Source organism: Populus nigra, chromosome 12, assembly GCF_951802175.1.
Source record: "Populus nigra chromosome 12, ddPopNigr1.1, whole genome shotgun sequence".
Classification (NCBI taxonomy): Eukaryota; Viridiplantae; Streptophyta; class Magnoliopsida; order Malpighiales; family Salicaceae; genus Populus; species Populus nigra.
Window position 1 is genome coordinate 4,649,230 of NC_084863.1, and position 25,517 is coordinate 4,674,746.

At 34.3% G+C, this 25,517-nt stretch overlaps 1 protein-coding gene across 1 annotated transcript; it reads left to right on the plus strand.

The window, feature by feature from the left end:
• Positions 1-10,692: 10,692 nt before the first annotated feature.
• Positions 10,693-13,473, plus strand: LOC133669558 (G-type lectin S-receptor-like serine/threonine-protein kinase LECRK4). Its single transcript, XM_062089750.1, has one exon. The coding sequence runs from the start codon at positions 10,743-10,745 to the stop codon at positions 13,146-13,148; it is 2,406 nt and encodes an 801-aa protein (XP_061945734.1). The 5' UTR covers positions 10,693-10,742; the 3' UTR covers positions 13,149-13,473.
• Positions 13,474-25,517: the final 12,044 nt, after the last annotated feature.

The following is a 25,517-nucleotide window of genomic DNA, read 5'->3' on the forward strand; positions in this document are numbered from 1 at the left end:
TTTCCCTTAAATTCCATGAACATGAGGGTAGAAACAGAAGTGTCGTCGGATGGATGGATTTCACAGAGCATGAATATTCAACCTCCATGTATCTTCATTGCTTTCAATCAAATGAAACTGTGGTCCATGAACCTGTTACCTGAAGGTCAAGAATACTAAAATTCTAAAATTCCACAATGTTCCCTTAAATTCCATGAACATGGGGTAGAAAAAGAAGCGTTGACGTACGGATGTATTTCGCAGTACATGAATATTCAACCTCCATATATCTAAATTACTTTCAATCACATGAAACTGTGGTTCATGAACCTTAGGCGAAGAAAACTAAGATTCCACAATTTTCCCTTAAATTCCATGAACATGAGGGTAGAAACAAAAGTGTCGACGGATGGATGGATTTCACAGAGCATGAATATTCAACCTCCATGTATCTTACTTGCTTTCAATCAAATGAAACTGTGGTCCATGAACCTGTTACCTGAAGGTCAAGAAAACTAAAATTCTAAAATTCCATAATTTTCCCTTAAATTCCATGTACATGGGGTAGAAACAGAAGCGTTGACGTACGGATGTATTTCGCAGAGCATGAATATTCAACCTCCATATATCTTCATTGCTTTCAATCACATGAAACTGTGGTTCATGAATCTGAGGCCAAGAAAACTAAGATTCCACAATTTTCCCTTAAATTCCATGAACATGAGGGTAGAAACAGAAGCGTGGATGTTTGGATGTATTTCGCAGAGCATGAATATTCAACCTCTATATATCTTCAATGCTTTCAATCAAATGAAATTGTGGTCTATGAACTTGTTATTACCTGAAGGTCAAGAAAACTAAAATTCTAAAATTCCATAATTTCCCCTTAAATTCCATGAACATGGGGTAGAAACAGAAGCGTTGACGTACGGATGGATGTCACAGAGCATGAATATTCAACCTCCCTATATCTTCATTGCTTTCAATCACATGAAACTGTGGTTCATGAACCTAAGGCGAAGAAAACTAAGATTCCACAATTTTCCCTTAAATTCCATGAACATGAGGGTAGAAACAGAAGTGTTGACGAATGAATGGATTTCACAGAGCATGAATATTCAACCTCCATGTATCTTCATTGCTTTCAATCAAATGAAACTATGGTTCTTGAACCTGTTACCTGAAGGTCAAGAAAACTAAAATTCTAAAATTATGTGCTGGGCTTTGTTGTGATTTGGGTTGCTCACACAGATTACGGATGTGAGTGGTTTTTGGTGTAGCCATAAAATTAAATTAAGCCTTACACTTAATTGTAACAGTGTTTGTTTTTCATCAAGTATTTTTCTCATCTTTCACTAACTTTAAGAACAAAATTGGTGAATGAAAATATTTTATGGTGAAAAAATAAATTTAAAGTAAAAAAAAACTTAAAAAATATTTCAAGAGAAGACAATATATTTTATTAAATCATGAGCCTCATTTATTTATTTTTATCATTTTCTTTCTAACACTTATATTTCTTTTGTACATAGCATAATAATAAAATTAATATTTATTAATCCTGAGGGGAAGCTCAACTGGTTAGGTCTTGGGTTTGCTTCTCAATGGTCACAAGTTCGAGTCTTCTCAGGACCACTAGAGGCTTACATGACCATTAACTTCAAGGTTCATGGGATTAGTCAAGGTGTGCGCAAGTTAGCCCGGACACCCACATTAATAAAAAAAATTAATATTTTTTTGAGGAAAAAAACATCTTTTATGTAAAAACAAATTCAAAAATTTTACATGATATGGTTATTATACCAAGAAGATTTGATGATAGAAGTGTAATCCAAAAATAATGTTAAAAAATATTTAGTTTATAAACATGTAATTCGGTATTTTTAAAGCAAACTTGCAATCAAAACTAAAATTCTAATATACATACTAGGTAAATATAGAAACTTGCATAATAGATTGAAACACAATGTTAGTATGTTTATATTGAAATTATACGTAAACAAAACTAATATATAGTATTTACTTATTGAAACACTTATAATATAATTAAGTTAAAAAAAATTATTGTTAAAAATCATTTAATTGTCCTTGAAACTTTATTGCTCCCTTACTTGGTGCAAATAGAATGTATGCAAACACCATCATATTGTATATATGTACTTTTAGATAAGGTCCATAAAATAAAATAAAAAATAACTCAAACTTTTCTCCATAAAGACTGAATTTAAGCTCTAGATTGAGAGAAAAACAAGAAAGAAAAACATGGCTTAAAACAAAAAAAGAATATGTTGGAAAAATATAAATGAAAAGAAGTTTGTAAAATCTAAAAAAACTCTACAGAAACACTCTTCTTAACTATACAAAAACACTATTTTTCAGTCTCTTCTTTATAGAAGGTTTTGAAACCAAAACTGATAAAAAATTAATTCTAGTAATTACCAGAATTATTTTTTACCATTATCAGCCTCAATTACCAGTCATAAATCAAAATCAAACCTAATAATCTTGGCTTTAGATCTAACATTTTGTTTGAATAAAAATTGCTTATAAATTGTTCAGGTTGAAGAAATTATTAAGACTCTTTATTCATAGGCCGATAAAGGTAATTCTTTGTGGGCCAAATAATTATAAACCCAAATTCAAGCTAAAAAACAGGTTGGAAAAAAATAATTATTTTTAGCACAAAATATTATTTTTAAATTAAACCCAAACCCAAGCTTATTGACACGACCAAAAGATTGATGTCTTCTCCCAAGTGCAGGAGTGTCGAAGTAATAAATAACCCGGCAAGACCGGGGTCGAACCACAGGGAGGTTACTTGTATAAATTATAGATAACAATAATACTACAACAATAGTAACAACAACAACAACAATAATGATGATAATAATAATAGTGAAGAAGAAGATGAAGAAGTTGATGAGAACTTTTGAGATGGAAGATTAACATAGGATTAAACAATGATAACAACAAATGTCAAGGTTAGAGGATCCACTAATGGTACATCAAACAAGTATAGTATAAACTCTTATTATTCAACTGGAAACCACACACAAAGGAGGTTCCAATCGGATTATAAATTGTTAACATGATTACATTAGTTATCTTATTCGAATAATGCTAATACTTGTAAATGTTGTCAGGCATTCATGATTATAACTTATGTTAACAACAAATCAAGTTCCTTTCATAGCTCAGGTGTCGGTTATACCATACAGTATGGGCTATGAAAGTGCCAAGTATTTGTTGTACCAAATGTTATACAACATAAATCTAGATTAACCATTTAACAAGCAAAGTATTATAAGTGAACAAGATAGCAAATATAAAGCATGTTAGTATCCAACATTAAGGTCCATGTTAAGTTTATATTATACTTATTCTTACACCATTAGTGTACCCTTTTCACCTTGACATAATAAACTTAGTTAAACATAATGAAAGAAAGAAACATAAATAAACAAGGAAAGGAAATGAAAAGCATAAGCAAGAGATTAATTATAAGCAAAACTTAAGCATTACAAAATATAAAGAGAAACAAGAGCATGATCTTGATCTGGAAACCAAGATGCCTAAATACATGGCAAATGCCTCCTTTTATAGGCCAAAATTCGGAACTATTGATTTGTTGACTAATTGATGAGTGGGTGGCCACATCTTGACTTGGTGACAATTCTTATCTTCTTGTCTGCCAAAAACGTCATTGATGACGTCATAATTTGAACAAACTTGAATCATGAAAGTTCTAGGAAATTGTCTCATCTTTCCAGGGTAAAAATTTGAGATCATTTGGACTTCTAGAACTTGAGATATGGGCTGAACACTGAACAATGTCTGGGCTGCAGGACAGATTCGGACTTCTTTGTTGTTGCTACAATTTGGACTTGAAAACGGCCTTGTTAAATCTTGGGTTCCACATGAAAGTTGTAGGCCTATGTCTTATCTTTCCATCCATATAAAATGGACCTAAATCCAAGATCTACAGCTCTAGATATGACCCAATTACCGACCTATGTTCCAGTTTGGACTGCACCAGCATCTCTTTGGCCATCTTTTTGTCCTTTCAATTTCTGTACTTCAACTCATCAATCAATTCTTTCATTTATGTGATAGGCCTGCATTTAAGATCATCATTTACCATAAATTAAAGGTATCTTATATAATTAGATATGTTATTATAAAACATGCTTTAGTTAAGGAGTTATTGATACTTCAAGTGCAAAATGATGATATAAAACCTTGATAAAAATGCACTTTTAAGTACTAATCACTTATACCCAGCATGAAGCCCGAACTGAGCCATGCAAATAGATGGCGAAGATCATTATAGAAAGTGTGTGCTGACGAATCCAAGCATCAGTCAAGGAAGTAGTTTCATTGATGATTTCTTAGTCGGCAGTGACTCAGTTTTCATTGATGATTTTTGAATTGATAGTGAACGTATTCACTGAAGATTCCAGGCATCAACCGTGAAAGTAGTTTTCACTAATGATTTTTGTGTCACTAGCGACCCAGTTTTCGTTTACGAATTATGTGTCACTAGTGACCCAATTTTCACTGACGACTTAGTGACAACAACAACTTAGTTTGTTGATGAATTCCATATTAGAAATGATTTAATGCTTGTGACGACTTCGTCGTCAGTCTAATCTAAGTCACTTCAAAACTCAAGAATTAAATGTTAGGACATTGCGAGTGGCCACGCTTAAAATAAAAGGAAGTGTAGTGATATGATGATGTTCGTTGTATGATTGTATAATGTGTGGAACACTTGAATATGAACATGTGTATTCTTGGAATATGTATAATGATGGTTATATGGTTGTTTAATACGAGTATGCTGATTATGACCATTTGATATGTCAAGTGGTATGACTGGGATCAGACCTTCGACTGACGAGGGCATTCCACAAGAGGAACAAGTAGGTGACTTCCACCCTTTTCTAGCAAAATGCTAATTTTCCAAAATGTATGCTTTATAAAAGATCTATCGTTATGTTGTAGCGAATACTAAATTGATATAGAATGATTGAATGAGCAATATGATTAGCTTTGACTAATGTCATCCTAGATGGATGATCGGATTGTGATTGATGATTAGCTTCAACTAATGACATCCTAGAGGGATGACTAGGTTGTGGTTAATGATTAAGTTTGGCTACTTACATCCTCGAAGGACGACCAGGTTATGGTTGATGATTAACTTCAGTTAAAGGCATCTTAGAAGAATAACCGGGTTGTGTTCGATGATTAGTTACGATTAATGGCATCCGAGAAGGATGTCCGAGTTTGAATATTGTAATTATCTATGGTAGTTGATAAGATGATAAGGAGTACATTATGTATATAAAAAGTAATGAAACGATTATATTCTTCTAGATTATGAACAAAAAGTGACGTTAATATTCCTTGGTTACCTATTATTATGTATAAATTATTTATAATTTTTGTCTTTATCTTTGTATTGTAACAGGAACATCACACCAATAAGGTACTTAAGAAACCCTATTCTACGGGTCCATACATTTTGGAAAGAACTATATATTCACATGTTTTAGATGTCATGTATTTGGTAGGAACAAATGTACTAGTTGTATAGTTGTCGTTTGATATTTTTATATAAACTCGGAATAATAACAATATTAGATTAGGGATGTGAACTTATGTTAATGTTAATATGATGTAATGTAAACTTGTGTACATGTAAATATAATGTTATGTGGTATGTGTATTAAGTGTTCTCATATATATGGAAGTATTGAATTACACAATTATTTAAGTATTGTGTCATGTTAATAAATGAAACCTAATTATAAATTCTCTGGATGCTATTGCGAGAAGCATTGAGAACATACCAGCTTTCAAAAAAAAATTACCATCAATTTTGACCATGAAACAATTAGGTTATCATAGTGCCTTAGAGGCATGCTGAAGCTGAAAAAAGCCCAAGGCCTATTTTGCTTAGGTCATTTTCTCTCTAAAAGCTTACGTGTTTTTTAGGCTCATTTCAACTTTTCATTATATAAATAACAAGAAAATCTTGTTTCTTTTCCTTGTGAGATAGAGTTTTTAGGTTTCATAAAAGCATGCCAACTAAGGGTTTTTTTAGATCAATTTCTCATTCACTCATTATTTATTTTAATTATGTTAATTTTTCATGTTAAAGAGTTTATTTTGGAGAATAAATCCTAAAAAAAAAATGAAACCCAAAAGTAAGTGGTCTCCACTTATAATTTGATCTCAAATATGCCTATTAACCATGTTTTAAAATAAAATTTTCAACAATCCCTCACATGAATGAAAATTATTTGACCAATATAAAAGACTTAAAGATCTATAAGATCTATAAGTAGCTTTTAGCTTTGAACTTTTCTTATTGAAATACTATCGGATTTACTTAGTAGAATAGTGAACGCGATGTCTTGAACTATTCAGCTTTTTATGTAAACCAATATAATAATATTCATAGAGTTGTCTACCTAGAGATTTCATTTGATTCTCACTATTATGTTTATTTTGGCCATGAACATCTTCTAAATTCATGAGTACTTTAGTGAATTCAATCTTTTTTGAAACTCTAAAAAACAATCATATTTCTCACTTATATAGGTGAATTTTCAATAAAAATATTATACGATACTCCACTTGATATATTAAGATATGAAAATTATTAAGAACACAACTCACCCTTTATGACATTGCAGCTAACATCTTCTTTCATTATATGAATAAGTAGGAAATCATAATTTCTAAATGATATTAAAAATGTTATATGACTTGGTTTTCTATTTGAACCTAGATCTTAAGATCTCTAGTCAACTAGGTATAATTATTATCATTACACTCTTTTATTTTTAAAGGCTTTAAGCCCATTATCCTTGATGAATTATATATAAACGCTCTCAACTAACATTTGGTTAGTGGGTCCATGATGTTTTTCTTTAACTTTACATAGTCAATGAAAATAATTCTGTTTGAGATTAAGTATTTGACAATATTATATCTATGACGTATATGTTTAAACTTACTATTATACATACTATTTTATGCTCTTCAAATTATAGTCTGACGATCGCAATAGACATAAATTATTGGCACTAGTTTTAGCCAACATGAAATATCCTCTAAGAAATTCTAAAGTCACTCACCTTCCTCTCTAGCTTTATTAAGAGTAATAAACTTTGATTTCATAAATGATCTTGTAATACACATTTGCTTAAAATATTTTCATGATATAGTTGTTCCATTATGTGTGAAGACATATCCATTAGTGGATTTTAATTTTTAGTATTGAATATCCAATTTGCATCACTATATCCTTCTAGTATCGTTGAGTAATCAATATAATGTAATTCATAATTCAAGGTGTACCTTAAATATTTGAGCACCCTATTTATTGCTTTCTAATGATCCATACTCAGATTACTAGTAAATCTACTTAGTTTGCTAAACGAGTATGCAATATCAGGTACTGTGTAGTTTATAACCTACATCCAGCTCCTAATTATTTAAGAATATTTCAACTGGTTTATTTCCTTACCTTTAATTTTTAGACATATATACACTCATGTCCATTGGTGTTTTCATATTACTATTGTTACCTTTACAAAATTTATCTAGAACTATCTCAACAAAGTGAAATTGGTACAATACCAATTCATTAAGCTTCTTGGTAATTTTTGTTCCCAATATGACATCTACAACACTTAAGTATTTCATGACAATCTTATTGGTTTATATTTTCTTAGTACACTTGATCATATAATCATTATTGCCTAAAATAAGCATATTATTCACATAAAAACATACAATAACATAACATTTATATATGTTTTTCACATAAATACATTTATCAACTTTATTGATTTTAAACTTATTTGTTAACATGAACCTTTTGAATTTTTCATGCCATTCGTTAGATGTATTTTTCAAACCATATGATGATTTGACAAACTCACAGACTTTTAGTTATTATTCATTAACAACAAACCCTTCAAGTTGTTCCATGTAATTTTTTATTTATTAAGGTTACCATTTAAGAAAGTTGTTCTTACATCTATTTGATGTATTTTAAGCTTGTTAAAAGAGGTCATGACTATCAACATTCATATAAAAGTTATTCTTGACACAGACGAATATGAGTTAAAATACTCTTCATCTTCTTATTGCTTGAATTATTAAACCACAAATCTTATTTGTTTTTGTTAATAGTGTCATTAGTTTTCATCTTCATTTTGAAGATCCACTTATAGTCTAATGACTTACTTCCAAGTCTTCATTCATTACTTCTCATGTATGATTGTTCATAATAGATTTTATTTCAGTACTAACTGTGATATGGTTCAGCCTTATAATACGACCCAAGCAAGGTCAAATTCGGATTTTGGCTTAAAATTTTCTACAATTCAGTTTTACGCTATTTAGCATAACGCCAAATTCAATTGTTGGATCGAGGTGAAACTTTAAGATTCTAGAGGTATTTTTCTATATTTAGGGTAAAGTTTCAGATGAATTGAAGTTCAGAAAGGAATTGCGATATAGATAAGAATAGGCTGTATGAATTTTATTATTTACTTCTTTTTGACATGTGGACTTCCTATTTGACAAAGATCATTTTTCTAAAAGGATGTGACAACTTGTTTTGGGAATTTTCTAGTTCCACAAGAATTTTTTATGAGTTGAAACATAATTTTCAAGAGTGACAATGATTCATTAATGTTCCAGAATCATTTTCTTATAAGAATTCCTTATTCATCCTAGCTACATAAGAAAAGAAGGGCTGATGCTATTTAATGATAAATTAATTATTTTTATTATTTTCTTTCATGTTTGAGCTTAATTTAAACTTTGTTTTGACCTAGGATCCAAGGCTTGTTTGGATCATATTATGGGCTTTTTAGTTTAGGGTTTTTGGGCTAGTTTTATACGTGGGCCAGTTCAATCCACAATAGTAGATCCATTAGGGTTAATTTTTAAAAACTATTTAAACACATGTAACCTAAATTTCAGCAGCCATTGATGGATATTACTTTTGAATTTTTTAGTTTTAACGTGTGAGAGTGATTCATGCATTCTTCAGCTCTTGAATGAATTGAATCTGACTTATCGAAGATTAATTGGCTTCGTGGTGTCATTCTACTTCATTCCAATAGTGTTAGTGCCTTGGGGCAGGTTTCCATTATGTCACACTCCTATCAGATTTTTTTCGGCTTTCCGGGATCAGATCTCAATTTGATTGTGGGTTATGTGACCACGTGTTCACGAGGTTCGCATCAAACTGCATTTTTTCAATAGAAAGTTTCCAAACATGACATATCTCTATAGTAAGTTTGAGGTTCATTTTCTAAGAAGTATGTTAGAAAATAATGACCAAATACTTTGATTATTTTTGTTCTTTTACTCCTTATAAGCTCAACTTCATCATCTTTCGATTAACAATGACTGCTTAAACTAGCCTCAATCATTCTTTTAAGTAAATGATTTTCTTGTGCTTTTTTTAAATAAAAACACATTTTCAAATAATATAACATTCCTTGATTCTATAATAGTATTAAAATGAATATTCTTAATACTTGACTTGTATATAAGAAATTAATATACACTACTATTGTAAACATATTCAATAAAAACAAAATCCATAGTTTTAGGTCTCATCTCAACATTTTTGGGATTATGTATTGCCAACTTTGCAAGGCACCCCCAGAATTTAAGGTATTTATAGGAAGGTCATCTAGCTTTCTACAATTCATAAAATGTTTTCTCTAGCTTTTTGTAGGGTTGTTAAGCATATAATTGACAATTAAAATCACCCTCGTAAGTTCTAAGGTACTCCCAAACTTATCAACATAACATTCATCATTTCTTTTAATGTTCAGTTTTTACATTCTGCAATTTCATTTTGTTGAGGTAAATAAAAAACAGTAATTATGTGGATATTACTATTATGCAAACATAATTCACCAAAACATAGTTTATATTCTTCATCTCTATCACTTTTTATTGCCTTTATTTTCTTATCAAATTGATTGTCAACTTTATTTTATAATATTTAAATATTTCAAGAATTTTATCTTTTCTTTTAAACAAATATATATACCAATATATTGTGCAATCATATATATAATACCTTTAGTTTGCATAAATTTTAAATCAACAATATCTAAATGAATTAGGTCTAAACAAATATTGTCACCATGTTTAGTTCGGTTAGGTAGTTTTACTTGGTTTAACTAGGTTAATAAAAATAATCAGAGTTTCAATATTTTTTTAAAATAAAAAAAATAAATCAACTTTGTTTTAAATAATTTTTTCTTAAAAAAAAATTAAATGAGGTTTTTACTGGGTCAGCACTACGATGATTCACTAGACATTTCCCCACAGCAGCGCACTGGCTGCCTAGTAAAGAACTATTTTTTTAGTCTTCAGGAACTCTGGAAGTTGTAAGATTTTTAGTTTCCATTGCATGGTTTTCTTCTGCCCTCCTTGCACGGTGTTGACTGCCTCCAGCTTCTAAGGACCAGCAACTATTACTGCAAACGTCAAAAGTTGGAATGATTTTTCCAAGCGGTTGAGTTTAAACATGCCATGTGAAAGATATGGGTTATGGTAACCTTTTGGCTGAGTCATTGACCGCTTATCTCTGGTGTACGAGCTTGCTGACTCTTCATGATTTGACTTGTCTATGAGGTGAATTATCCCGAGTCATCATGCAGTACCAGGATGTAATATCTCTGCTATAAATTGAGTTAAAATGTTGTTTCTCTATGGTTTTCTGCCCTACTGATTCTGTTTTCTCAGTAGCAATGGTTTCTATTGTTTTATGGTGTCTTCCATTTGTTCTTTCCTTTCTTGGTTCTTTAGCGCAACCCCAGATAATCACTAACACAATAAACTTGGGTGCCAGCATGACTGCTGGGACTAATTCTTCGTGGCGATCACCCTCTGGTGATTTTGCTTTTGGGTTCTATCCTCTTCTTAATGGCTCGTTCCTTGTTGGAATCTGGTTTGACAAAATCCAAGAAAGAACACTAGTTTGGTCAGCGAACCGTGATGATCCAGCTCGAATTGGATCAACCATCAATTTCACACTCGATGGCCAGCTTGTTCTTACACACTCAAATGGAACTGGATACTTAATATACAATGGAACTTTCGGTGCTAGTTCTGCTCTGATGCAAAATGATGGCAATTTTGTTGTAAAAACCAATTCTTCCAAAGTTATCTGGCAAAGCTTTGATTCTCCAACAAACACCATTTTATTAGGCCAAGTCCTAGTAATGGGCCGAAAACTCTACTCCAACGCAAATGGAACAGTTGACTACTCGACTGGGCAGTACATGTTAGAGGTTCAAATGGATGGTAATGTTGTTATGTCTGCATACAAGTTCGCTGATCCTGGTTACTGGTACACTTTGACAGCAGGAAACCTAAGTGTGAGCCTGATTTTCAACCAGACTACAGCTTTTATGTATGTTGTGAATCACACTTCAATTAGGTATCCTATGACAAGTCAAGTTCCCACTCCGATTGGAGATTACTATCACCGAGCAACAATCAATGACCATGGAAATCTTCAACAGTTTGTTTACCACAAAGAAAACAGAAGCGGGTGGACCGTTGTGTGGGAGCCAGAGAGTATTAAAGCTGAACCTTGCATACCGTCTAATATCTGTGGAGTTTATGGCTTCTGCACTTCGATTGATAACACAATAAACTGTGAATGTTTGCCTGGCTACTCACCATGGGATCCAAGCATTCCCTCAAAAGGATGCTATCCTGATACGGTGATAGATTTCTGTGCTCCAAATTCTTCGGCTTCAAATTTCTCTCTTGAAAAGATAGATGATGCAGATTTTCCAAACAATATATTTGCAGATATGGCCAGAGTCACAGAAGCCGATGTAGAAGAATGCAGGAAGGCGATAATGGATGACTGTTTTGCTGTGGCTGGTGTCTTGGTCGGGTCTGTGTGTTACAAGAAGAGAACGCCTTTGCTTAATGCTAGAAGCAGCAACCCTTCTACTAATAATAGAGTGGCGTTTATAAAAAAACCCAAGGCACACAACAACAATCAAATTCAAGACAAAGATGATGATTCTCCTTCTAGGATTGCTCTTCTAGCAGGCTTATTATTATGTTCAATAATGACGTTACTCTTTGCCACCATTGCCATTTATCATCACCCTCTTGCTCAGCCTTACATTAGTCAAAAGCAGCTCCCAGTGCCAAAGCCTGTAGAGATCAATTTGAAGGCATTTTCATTCCAGGAATTGCTTCAAGCAACGAATGGTTTAAGGAACAAACTTGGGAGAGGTGCTTTCGGAACTGTCTATAGTGGGGTGCTAACCTTGGAGGCTGAAGAGGTTGAGATTGCTGTCAAGAAGCTTGAAAAGGTCATTGAACAAGGTGAGAAGGAATTCTTAACAGAAGTCCAAGTAATTGGACTAACTCACCACAAGAATCTTGTAAGGCTGGTGGGTTTTTGTAATGAGAAAAATCACCGGCTTTTAGTTTATGAGCTAATGAAGAATGGTACTTTATCGGATTTTCTGTTTGGAGAGGAGAGGAGGCCCAGTTGGGATCAAAGGGCTGAAACTGTGTATGGAATTGCAAGAGGTTTGTTATACTTGCATGAAGAGTGTGAGACGCAGATCATTCATTGTGACATAAAGCCGCAAAATGTTCTTCTTGACAAAAATTACACGGCCAAGATAGCTGATTTTGGCCTAGCGAAGCTCCTGAATAAAGACCAGACTCGAACGAGCACCAAAGTTAGAGGAACAATGGGATACATGGCACCTGAATGGCTAAAAAATGCTCCTGTGACTACCAAAGTTGATGTTTACAGCTTTGGGGTCGTGTTGCTGGAGATTATTTTTTGTAGAAAGCACATAGAGTTGCATCAAGTTAATGAATCAACAGAGGGTAACGAGCTGATTCTAATTGATTGGGTTCTATGCAATGTGAGAGCTGGTAACTTACACGCCATTGTCAGCCATGATTCTGAAGTCCTGGAAGATTTTTGCAGGTTTGAAAGAATGGTCTTGGTGGGTTTATGGTGCATATGTCCCAACCCAACTCTTCGACCATCAATGAACAAGGTTACGCAGATGCTGGAAGGAACTAGTGAAGTTGATGTTCCCCCTTTGATCGATGCACAGATTTTTTAAACAAGATTATCGTTATGTCTGTTTCATGATTTCGGTATTGTATTGAAATTATAAGGTGGCGCAATCCACACCATGCTTTGTTTTTTATTGGTTTTGGAAGCTTGTTTAAGATCATAATAGTTTGGAGCCCTTTGCTCAGTGATTTCATTATTCGGAAGACAACTAGTTTTCTTCCACTATCTGGTTGAGGCAACTAGCCTTCTTAATTGGGTTTCCTTCCTTTAGCTCAGCAGCTGCTGCTGTGTTATTTCGCAGTTTCTCTTTTGAGCTTTGTATGGTGATGGCTTTGTTATCTCTATATATGAGGAGGTAGTTTGTTGGGATCGATTATGCCTCTTAATTTCTTTCTTTGATGGATGGATCTTGTGCTGTGTTTTTTACTTGAGCTGTGTTGCAAGGTTAGCTAGCTTAGACTTGGGTTCTGCTACTTCCATCTCCTTCTTGGTGGTTCTGTCTTGGTCATGCTGTGTAACCTGCGTTATTTCTGCTGCATGTAATCCTCCTCATCTTTCTTCATTAAAATTTATTTACGATCCTATTCATAAAAAAAAAAAGAAGAATAAAGAAGAAGAATAGCCTTCTTGTGAGCCTTCATGATAAACCAAAAAGATCCTTAAGAGTGCCCGTGAAGAGCCCAAAATATTTGGACTAAGAGCGTAAATACATTTTCCATGTGCAGAGCCATGCAGGGAGAAGGTTATGTTGCCAAAGACTTGGTCTACGTATTTGCTCATGTCCATAAAGCTTGCTTGCTTAAGAAGAGTTCACGGAGTTATTTGATTTTCAATAATACATGATTGGCTTGTTACCAATAGCTACTAGTGTCCTAATTCTTAGTTCACGTAGTTATTTTTATTCTTGTATTTAAACCCTTTCAAAATCAGTAATGTCAAGCTTATTCTAATTAAAACTCTTGCGGTTAATTCTCACCCTGAGTAGAATACAATCTACGCTATATCATTTCATAGCCTGATTGAGACCTATCATTTCACTCCCTAGATTGTTGAAACAAAAATTCCTGTCCAATAATCTTTTGTGATTTGATCTATGATCCATTGCGTAAACTTTGGTTAGCACGTCAACATGATAGAACAAGTCCACGTAATAATTTTCCTCAAACAGGTGATTACACAGCTACGGTCATGCCAAAGTAGGGTTCCAGGAGAGAATTTCTTCTTCTAACAAGTCAGTCATAACAAAATTTCGTTAACAATTTTATTACTTGCACTGGCTTTATGTAAAACGGGCGATTTCGCAACTAAAGTTCCTATTCTTCAACTTGCTGTCTAATCCTGCCAAAAAAAAAATCCCAGAAGTCAATTATGAAACCTTGATAAGGGTGCGTTTGGTGTTCTTGTAGGGCTCAATAGAAAACACTGTAAGAACATTCAATAAATGAAAAGTCTTCTTGTGATCCTTGGCTAACTAAATTCATGAAAGGAAAATTCCAATAAACTTTTGATAGAATAACGACACGGCTATACATTTCCTTCGTAATGATAAATCACCATCAGTCCAGTTTTCAGTTCATGGACCAGCAGGCCAGAAAAATAAGATTACACAATTTTCTCTTCAATTCCATGAACATGAGAGTAGAAATAGAAGTGTCGATAGATGGATGGATTTCACAGACCATGAATATTCAACCTCCATGTATCTTCATTGCTTTCTATCAAATGAACCTGTGGTTCATGAACCTGTTACCTGAAGGTCAAGAAAACTAAAATTCTAAAATTCCATAATTTTCCCTTAAATTCCATGAACATGGGGAAGAAACAGAAGTGTTGACGTACGAATGTATTTCGCAGAGCATGAATATTCAACCTCCATATATCTTCATTACTTTCAATCACATGAAACTGTGGTTCATGAACCTAAGGTGAAGAAAACTAAGATTCCACAATTTTCCCTTAAATTCCATGAACATGAGGGTAGAAACAGAAGTGTCAACGAATGGACGGATTTCACAGAGCATGAATATTCAACCTCAATGTAACTTCATTGCTTTCAATCAAATGAAACTGTGGTCCATGAACCTGTTACCTGAAGGTGAAGAAAACTAAAATTCTAAAATTCCACAATTTTCCCTTAAATTCCATGAACATGGGGTAGAAACAGAAGCGTTGACGTACGGATGGATGTCGCAGAGCATGAATATTCAACCTCCATATATCTTCATTGCTTTCAATCACATGAAACTGTGGTTCATGAACCTAAGGCGAAGAAAACTAAGATTCAACAATTTTCCCTTAAATTCCATGAACATGAGGGTAGAAACAGAAGTGTGGACGGATGGATGGATTTCACAGAGCATGAATATTCAACCTCCATGTATCTTCATTGCTTACAATCAAATGAAACTGTGGTCCATTAACCTGTTATCTGAAGGTCAAGAAAACTAAAATTCTAAAATTCCACAATTTTCCCTTAAATTCCATGAACATGGGGTAAAAACAGAATCGTTGACGTACGGATGGATTTCGCATAGCATTAATATTCAACCTCCATATATCTTCATTGCTTTCAATCACATGAAACTGTGTTTCATGAACCTAAGGCAAAGAAAACTAAGATTCCACAATTTTCCCTTAAATTCCATGAACATGAGGGTAGAAACAGAAGTGTGGACGGATGGATGGATTTCACAGAGCATGAATATTCAACCTCTATGTATCTTCATTGCTTTCAATCAAATGAAATTGTGGTTCATGAACATGTTACCTGAAGGTCAAGAAAACTAAAATTCTAAAATTCCATAATTTTCCCTTAAATTCCATGAACATGGGGTAGAAACAGAAGAGTTGACGTACGGATGGATTTCTCAGAGCATGAATATTACCTCCCTATATCTTCATTGCTTTCAATCACATGATACTGTGGTTCATGAATCCAAGGCGAAGAAAACTAAGATTCCATAATTTTCCATTAAATTCCATGAACATGAGGGTAGAAACAGAAGTGTCGACGGATGGATGGATTTCACAGAGCATGAATATTCAACCTCCATGTATCTTCATTGCTTTCAATCAAAAATCATTGCTTTCAATAAAATGAAACTGTGGTCCATTAACCTGTTACCTGAAGGTCAAGAAAACTAAAATTCTAAAATTCCACAATTTTCCCTTAAATTCCATTAACATGGGGTAGAAACAGAAGTGTTGACGTACGGATGTATTTCGCAGAGCATGAATATTGAACCTCCATATATCTTCATTGCTTTCAATCACATGAAATTGTGGTTCGTGAACCTGAGGCAAAGAAAACTAAGATTCCACAATTTTCCCTTAAATTCCATGAACATGAGGGTAGAAACAGAAGTGTCGATGGATGGATGGATTTCACAGAGCATGAATATTCAACCTCCATGTATCTTCATTGCTTGCAATCAAATGAAACTGTGGTCCATTAACCTGTTACCTGAAGGTCAAGAAAACTAAAATTCTAAAATTCCACAATTTTCCTTTAAATTCCATGAACATGGGGTAGAAACAGAAGCGTTGACGTACAGATGTATTTCGCAGAGCATGAATATTGAACCTCCATATATCTTCATTGCTTTCAATCACAAGAAATTGTGGTTCATTAACCTGAGGCGAAGAAAACTAAGATTCAACAATTTTCCCTTAAATTCCATGAACATGAGGGTAGAAACAGAAGTGTGGACGGATGGATGGATTTCACAGAGCATGAATATTCAACCTCCATGTATCTTCATTGCTTACAATCAAATGAAACTGTGGTCCATTAACCTGTTATCTGAAGGTCAAGAAAACTAAAATTCTAAAATTCCACAATTTTCCCTTAAATTCCATGAACATGGGGTAAAAACAGAATCGTTGACGTACGGATGGATTTCGCATAGCATTAATATTCAACCTCCATATATCTTCATTGCTTTCAATCACATGAAACTGTGTTTCATGAACCTAAGGCAAAGAAAACTAAGATTCCACAATTTTCCCTTAAATTCCATGAACATGAGGGTAGAAACAGAAGTGTGGACGGATGGATGGATTTCACAGAGCATGAATATTCAACCTCTATGTATCTTCATTGCTTTCAATCAAATGAAATTGTGGTTCATGAACATGTTACCTGAAGGTCAAGAAAACTAAAATTCTAAAATTCCATAATTTTCCCTTAAATTCCATGAACATGGGGTAGAAACAGAAGAGTTGACGTACGGATGGATTTCTCAGAGCATGAATATTACCTCCCTATATCTTCATTGCTTTCAATCACATGATACTGTGGTTCATGAATCCAAGGCGAAGAAAACTAAGATTCCATAATTTTCCATTAAATTCCATGAACATGAGGGTAGAAACAGAAGTGTCGACGGATGGATGGATTTCACAGAGCATGAATATTCAACCTCCATGTATCTTCATTGCTTTCAATCAAAAATCATTGCTTTCAATAAAATGAAACTGTGGTCCATTAACCTGTTACCTGAAGGTCAAGAAAACTAAAATTCTAAAATTCCACAATTTTCCCTTAAATTCCATTAACATGGGGTAGAAACAGAAGTGTTGACGTACGGATGTATTTCGCAGAGCATGAATATTGAACCTCCATATATCTTCATTGCTTTCAATCACATGAAATTTTGGTTCGTGAACCTGAGGCAAAGAAAACTAAGATTCCACAATTTTCCCTTAAATTCCATGAACATGAGGGTAGAAACAGAAGTGTCGATGGATGGATGGATTTCACAGAGCATGAATATTCAACCTCCATGTATCTTCATTGCTTGCAATCAAATGAAACTGTGGTCCATTAACCTGTTACCTGAAGGTCAAGAAAACTAAAATTCTAAAATTCCACAATTTTCCTTTAAATTCCATGAACATGGGGTAGAAACAGAAGCGTTGACGTACAGATGTATTTCGCAGAGCATGAATATTGAACCTCCATATATCTTCATTGCTTTCAATCACAAGAAATTGTGGTTCATTAACCTGAGGCAAAGAAAACTAAGATTCCACAATTTTCCCTTAAATTCCATGAACATGAGGGTAGAAACAGAAGCGTTGACGTATGGATGTATTTCGTAGAGCATGAATATTCAACCTCCATGTATCTTCATTGCTTTCAATCAAATGAAACTATGTTTCATGGACCTAAGGCAAAGAAAACTAAGATTCCACAATTTTCCCTTAAATTGCATGAACATGAGGGTAGAAACAGAAGTGTCGACGGAGGGATGGATTTCACAGAGCATGAATATTCAACCTCCATGTATCTTCATTGCTTGCAATCAAATGAAACTGTGGTCCATTAACTTGTTACCTGAAGGTCAAGAAAACTAAAATTCTAAAATTCCACAATTTTCCCTTAAATTCCATGAACATGGGGTAGAAACAGAAGCGTTGACGTACGGATGTATTTCGCAGAGCATGAATATTCAACCTCCATGTATCTTCATTGCTTTCAATCACATGAAATTGTGGTTCATGAACCTGAGGCAAAGAAAACTAAGATTCCACAATTTTCCCTTAAATTCCATGAACATGAGGGTAGAAACAGAAGTGTCGACGGATGGATGGATTTGACGGAGCATGAATATTCAACCTCCATGTATCTTCATTGCTTTCAATCAAATGAAACTGCGGTCCATGAACCTGTTACCTAAAGGTCAACAAAACTAAAATTCTAAAATTCCACAATTTTCCCTTAAATTCCATGAACATGGGGTAGAAAAAGAAGCATTGACGTACAGATGTATTTTGCAGAGCATGAATATTCAACCTCCATATATCTTCATTGCTTTCAATCAAATGAAATTGTGGTCCATGAACCTGTTACCTGAATGTCAAGAAAACTAAAATTCTAAAATTCCACAATTTTCCCTCAAATTCCATGAACATGGGGTAGAAACAGAAGCGTTGACGTATGGATGTATTTCGTAGAGCATGAATATTCAACCTCCATGTATCTTCATTGCTTTCAATCAAATGAAACTATGGTCCATTAACCTGTAACCTGAAGGTCAAGAAAACTAAAATTCTAAAATTCCATAATTTTCCCTTAAATTCCATGAACATGGGGTAGAAAAAAGAAGCCTTGACGTACAGATGTATTTTGCAGAGCATGAATATTCAACCTCCATATATCTTCATTGCTTTCAATCAAATGAAATTGTGGTCCATGAACCTGTTACCTGAAGGTCAAGAAAACTAAAATTCTAAAATTCCACAATTTTCCCTCAAATTCCATGAACATGGGGTAGAAACAGAAGCGTTGACGTATGGATGTATTTCGTAGAGCATGAATATTCAACCTCCATGTATCTTCATTGCTTTCAATCAAATGAAACTATGGTCCATTAACCTGTAACCTGAAGGTCAAGAAAACTAAAATTCTAAAATTCCACAATTTTCCCTTAAATTCCATGAACATGGGGTAGAAACAGAAGCGTTGACGTACGGATGGATTTCGCATAGCATGAATATTCAACCTCCATATATCTTCATTGCTTTCAATCACATGAAACTGTGTTTCATGAACCTAAGGCAAAGAAAACTAAGATTCCACAATTTTCCCTTAAATTGCATGAACATGAGGGTAGAAACAGAAGTGTCGACGGATGGATGGATTTCACAGAGCATGAATATTCAACCTCCATGTATCTTCATTGCTTGCAATCAAATGAAACTGTGGTCCATTAACTTGTTACCTGAAGGTCAAGAAAACTAAAATTCTAAAATTCCACAATTTTCCCTTAAATTCCATGAACATGGGGTAGAAACAGAAGCGTTGACGTACGGATGTATTTCGCAGAGCATGAATATTGAACCTCCATATATCTTCATTGCTTTCAATCACATGAAAGTGTGGTTCATGAACCTGAAGCAAAGAAAACTAAGATTCCAGAATTTTCCCTTAAATTCCATGAACATGATGGTAGAAACAGAAGTGTCGACGGATGGATGGATTTGACGAAGCATGAATATTCAACCTCCATGTATCTTCATTGCTTTCAATCAAATGAAACTGCGGTCCATGAACCTGTTACCTAAAGGTCAAGAAAACTAAAATTCTAAAATTCCACAATTTTCCCTTAAATTCCATGAACATGGGGTAGAAACAGAAGCGTTGACGTACGGATGGATTTCGCATAGCATGAATATTCAACCTCCATATATCTTCATTGCTTTCAATCACATGAAACTGTGTTTCATGAACCTAAGGCAAAGAAAACTAAGATTCCATAATTTTCCCATAAATTGCATGAACATGAGGCTAGAAACAGAAGTGTCGACGGATGGATGGATTTCACAGAGCATGAATATTCAACCTCCATGTATCTTCATTGCTTGCAATCAAATGAAAGTGTGGTCCATTAACTTGATACCTGAAGGTCAAGAAAACTAAAATTCTAAAATTCCACAATTTTCCCTTAAATTCCATGAACATGGGGTAGAAACAGAAGCGTTGACGTACGGATGTATTTCGCAGAGCATGAATATTGAACCTCCATATATCTTCATTGCTTTCAATCACATGAAAGTGTGGTTCATGAACCTGAAGCAAAGAAAACTAAGATTCCAGAATTTTCCCTTAAATTCCATGAACATGATGGTAGAAGCAGAAGTGTCGACGGATGGATGGATTTGACGGAGCATGAATATTCAACCTCAATGTATCTTCCTCGCTTTCAATCAAATGAAACTGTGGTCCATCAACCTGTTACCTGAAGGTCAAGAAAACTAAAATTCTAAAATTCCACAATTTTCCCTTAAATTCCATGAACATGGGGTAGAAACAGAAGCATTAACGTACAGATGTATTTTGCAGAGCATGAATATTCAACCTCCATATATCTTCATTGCTTTCAATCAAATGAAACTGTGGTCCATGAACCTGTTACCTGAAGGTCAAGAAAACTAAAATTCTAAAATTCCACAATTTTCCCTCAAATTCCATGAACATGGGGTAGAAACAGAAGAGTTGACGTATGGATGTATTTCGCAGAGCATGAATATTCAACCTCCATGTGTCTTCATTTCTTTCAATCAAATGAAACTGTGGTCCATTAACCTGTAACCTGAAGGTTAAGAAAACTAAAATTCTAAAATTCCACAATTTTCCATTAAATTCCATGAACATGGGGTAAAAACAGAAGCGTTGACGTACGGCTGTATTTCGCAGAGCATGAATATTCAACCTCTATATTTCTTCATTGCTTTCAATCACATGAAACTGTGGTTCATGAACCTCAGGCAAAGAAAACTAAGATTCCAAAATTTTCCCTTAAATTCCATGAACATGAGGGTAGAAAAAGAAGTGTGGACGGATGGATGGATTTCACGGAGCATGAATATTCAACCTCAATGTATCTTCCTCGCTTTCAATCAAATGAAACTGTGGTCCATCAACCTGTTACCTGAAGGTCAAGAAAACTAAAATTCTAAAATTCCACAATTTTCCCTTAAATTCCATGAACATGGGGTAGAAACAGAAGCGTTGACGTACGGATGTATTTCGCAGAGCATGAATATTCAACCTCTATATATCTTCATTGCTTTCAATCACATGAAACTGTGGTTCATGAACCTCAGGCAAAGAAAACTAAGATTCCAAAATTTTCCCTTAAATTCCATGAACATGAGGGTAGAAAAAGAAGTGTTGACGGATGGATGGATTTCACGGAGCATGAATATTCAACCTCAATGTATCTTCATTGCTTTCAATCACATGAAACTGTGTTTCATGAACCTAAGGCAAAGAAAACTAAGATTCCACAATTTTCCCTTAAATTGCATGAACATGAGGGTAGAAACAGAAGTGTCGACGGATGGATGGATTTCACAGAGCATGAATATTCAACCTCCATGTATCTTCATTGCTTGCAATCAAATGAAACTGTGGTCCATTAACTTGTTACCTGAAGGTCAAGAAAACTAAAATTCTAAAATTCCACAATTTTCCCTTAAATTCCATGAACATGGGGTAGAAACAGAAGCGTTGACGTACGGATGTATTTCGCAGAGCATGAATATTGAACCTCCATATATCTTCATTGCTTTCAATCACATGAAAGTGTGGTTCATGAACCTGAAGCAAAGAAAACTAAGATTCCAGAATTTTCCCTTAAATTCCATGAACATGATGGTAGAAACAGAAGTTTCGATGGATGGATGGATTTGACAGAGCATGAATATTCAACCTCCATGTATCTTCATTGCTTTCAATCAAATGAAACAGCGGTCCATGAACCTGTTACCTAAAGGTCAAGAAAACTAAAATTCTAAAATTCCATAATTTTCCCTTAAATTCCATGAACATGGGGTAGAAACAGAAGCGTTGATGTATGGATGGATTTCGCATAGCATGAATATTCAACCTCCATATATCTTCATTGCTTTCAATCACATGAAACTGTGTTTCATGAACCTAAGGCAAAGAAAACTAAGATTCCATAATTTTCCCTTAAATTCCATGAACATGGGGTAGAAACAGAAGCATTAACGTACAGATGTATTTTGCAGAGCATGAATATTCAACCTCCATATATCTTCATTGCTTTCAACCAAATGAAACTGTGGTCCATGAACCTGTTACCTGAAGGTCAAGAAAACTAAAATTCTAAAATTCCACAATTTTCCCTCAAATTCCATGAACATGGGGTAGAAACAGAAGCGTTGACGAATGGATGTATTTCGCAGAGCATGAATATTCAACCTTCATGTATCTTCATTTCTTTCAATCAAATGAAACTGTGGTCCATTAACCTGTAACCTGAAGGTGAAGAAAACTAAAATTCTAAAATTCCACAATTTTCCATTAAATTCCATGAACATGGGGTAAAAACAGAAGCGTTGACGTACGGATGTATTTCACAGAGCATGAATATTCAACCTCTATATATCTTCATTGCTTTCAATCACATGAAACTGTGGTTCATGAACCTCAAGCAAAGAAAACTAAGATTCCAAAATTTTCACTTAAATTCCATGAACATGAGGGTAGAAAAAGAAGTGTTGACGGATGGATGGATTTCACGGAGCATGAATATTCAACCTCAATGTATCTTCCTCGCTTTCAATCAAATGAAACTGTGGTCCATCAACCTGTTACCTGAAGGTCAAGAAAACTAAAATTCTAAAATTCCACAATTTTCCCTTAAATTCCATGAACATGGGGTAGAAACAGAAGCGTTGATGTACGGATGTATTTCGCAGAGCATGAGTATCCAACCTCAATATATTTTCATTGCTTTCAATCAAATGAAACTACGGTCCATCAACCTCTTCCATGAAGGTCAAGAAAACTAAAATTCTAAAATTCCATAATTTTCAGTTAAATTCCATGAACATGGGGTAGAAACAGAAGCTTTGACGTACAGATGGTTGTCGCAGAGCGTGAATACTCAACTTCCATATGTCTTCATTGTTTTCAATCACATGAAACTGTGGTTCATGAACCTAAGGCGAAGAAAACTAAGATTCCACAATTTTCCCTTAAATTCCATAAACATGGGGTAGAAACAGAATCGTTGACATACGGATGTATTTCGCAGAGCATAAATATCCAACCTCCATATATTTTCATTACTTTCAATCAATGAAACTGTGGTCCATTAACCTGTTCCATGAAGGTCAAGAAAACTAAAATTCTAAAAATCCACAATTTTCACTTAAATTCCATGAACATGGGGTAGAAACAGAAGCGTTGACGTACGGATGTATTTCACAGAGCATGAATATTCAACCTCCATATATATTCATTGCTTTCAATCACATGAAACTGTGGTTCATGAACCTGAGGCGAAGAAAACTAAGATTCCAAAATTTTCCCTTAAATTCCATGAACATGAGGGTAGAAACAGAAGTGTTGACGGATGGATGGATTTCACAGAGCATGAACATTCAACCTCAATGTATCTTCCTTGCTTTCATTCAAATGAAACTGTGGTCCATCAACCTGTTACCTAAAGGTCAAGAAAACTAAAATTCTAAAATTCCACAATTTTCCCTTAAATTCCATGAACATGGGGTAGAAACAGAAGTGTTGACGTACGGATGTATTTCGCAGAGCATGAGTATCCAACCTCAATATATTTTCATTGCTTTCAATCAAATGAAACTATGGTCCATTAACCTCTTCCATGAAGGTCAAGAAAACTAAAATTCTAAAATTCCATAATTTTCAGTTAAATTCCATGAACATGGGGTAGAAACAGAAGCTTTGACGTACAGATGGTTGTCGCAGAGCGTGAATATTCAACTTCCATATGTCTTCATTGTTTTCAATCACATGAAACTGTGGTTCATGAACCTAAGGCGAAGAAAACTATGATTCCACAATTTTCCCTTAAATTCCATGAACATGGGGTAGAAATATAAGAGTTGACGTACGGATGGATTTCGGAGAGCATGAATATTCAACATCCGTATATCTTCATTGCTTTCAATCACATGAAACTGTGCTTCATGAACCTGAGGCGAAGAAAACTAAGATTCCAGAATTTTACCTTAAATTCCATGAACATTAGGGTAGAAACAGAAGTGTCGACGGATGGATGGATTTGACGGAGCATGAATATTCAACCTCCATGTATCTTCATTGCTTTCAATTAAATGAAACTGTGGTCCATGAACCTGTTACCTAAAGGTCAAGAAAACTAAAATTCTAAAATTCCACAATTTTCCCTTAAATTCCATGAACATGGGGTTGAAACAGAAGCGTTGACGTACGGATGTATTTCGCAGAGCATGAATATGCAACCTCCATATATCTTCATTGCTTTCAATCAAATGAAACTGTGGTCCATGAACCTGTTACCTGAAGGTGAAGAAAACTAAAATTCTAAAATTCCACAATTTTCCCTTAAATTCCATGAACATGAGGGTAGAAACAGAAGTGTCGACGGATGGATGGATGTCACAGAGCAAGAAAATTCAACCTCCATGTATCTTCATTGCTTTCAATCAAATGAAACTGTGGTCCATGAAGCTGTTACCTGAAGGTCAAGAAAAGTAAAATTCTAAAATTCCACAATTTTCCCTTAAATTCCATGAACATGGGGTAGAAACAGAAGTGTTGACGTACGGATGTATTTTGCAGAGCATGAATATTGAACCTCCATATATCTTCATTGCTTTCAATCACATGAAATTTTTGTTCATGACCCTGAGGCAAAGAAAATTAAGATTCCAGAATTTTCCCTTAAATTCCATGAACATGAGGGTGAAAACAGAAGTGTCGACGGATGGATGGATTTCACAGAGCATGAGTATTCAACCTCCATGTATCTTCATTGCTTGCAATCAAATGAAACTGTGGTCCATCAACCTGTTACCTAAAGGTCAAGAAAACTAAAATTCTAAAATTCCACAATTTTCCATTAAATTCCATGAACAT

Bases quoted from the DNA above. Each gene is read 5' to 3' on its own strand.
- LOC133669558 (XM_062089750.1), top strand. From the start codon at position 10,743: ATGGTTTTCTGCCCTACTGATTCTGTTTTCTCAGTAGCAATGGTTTCT.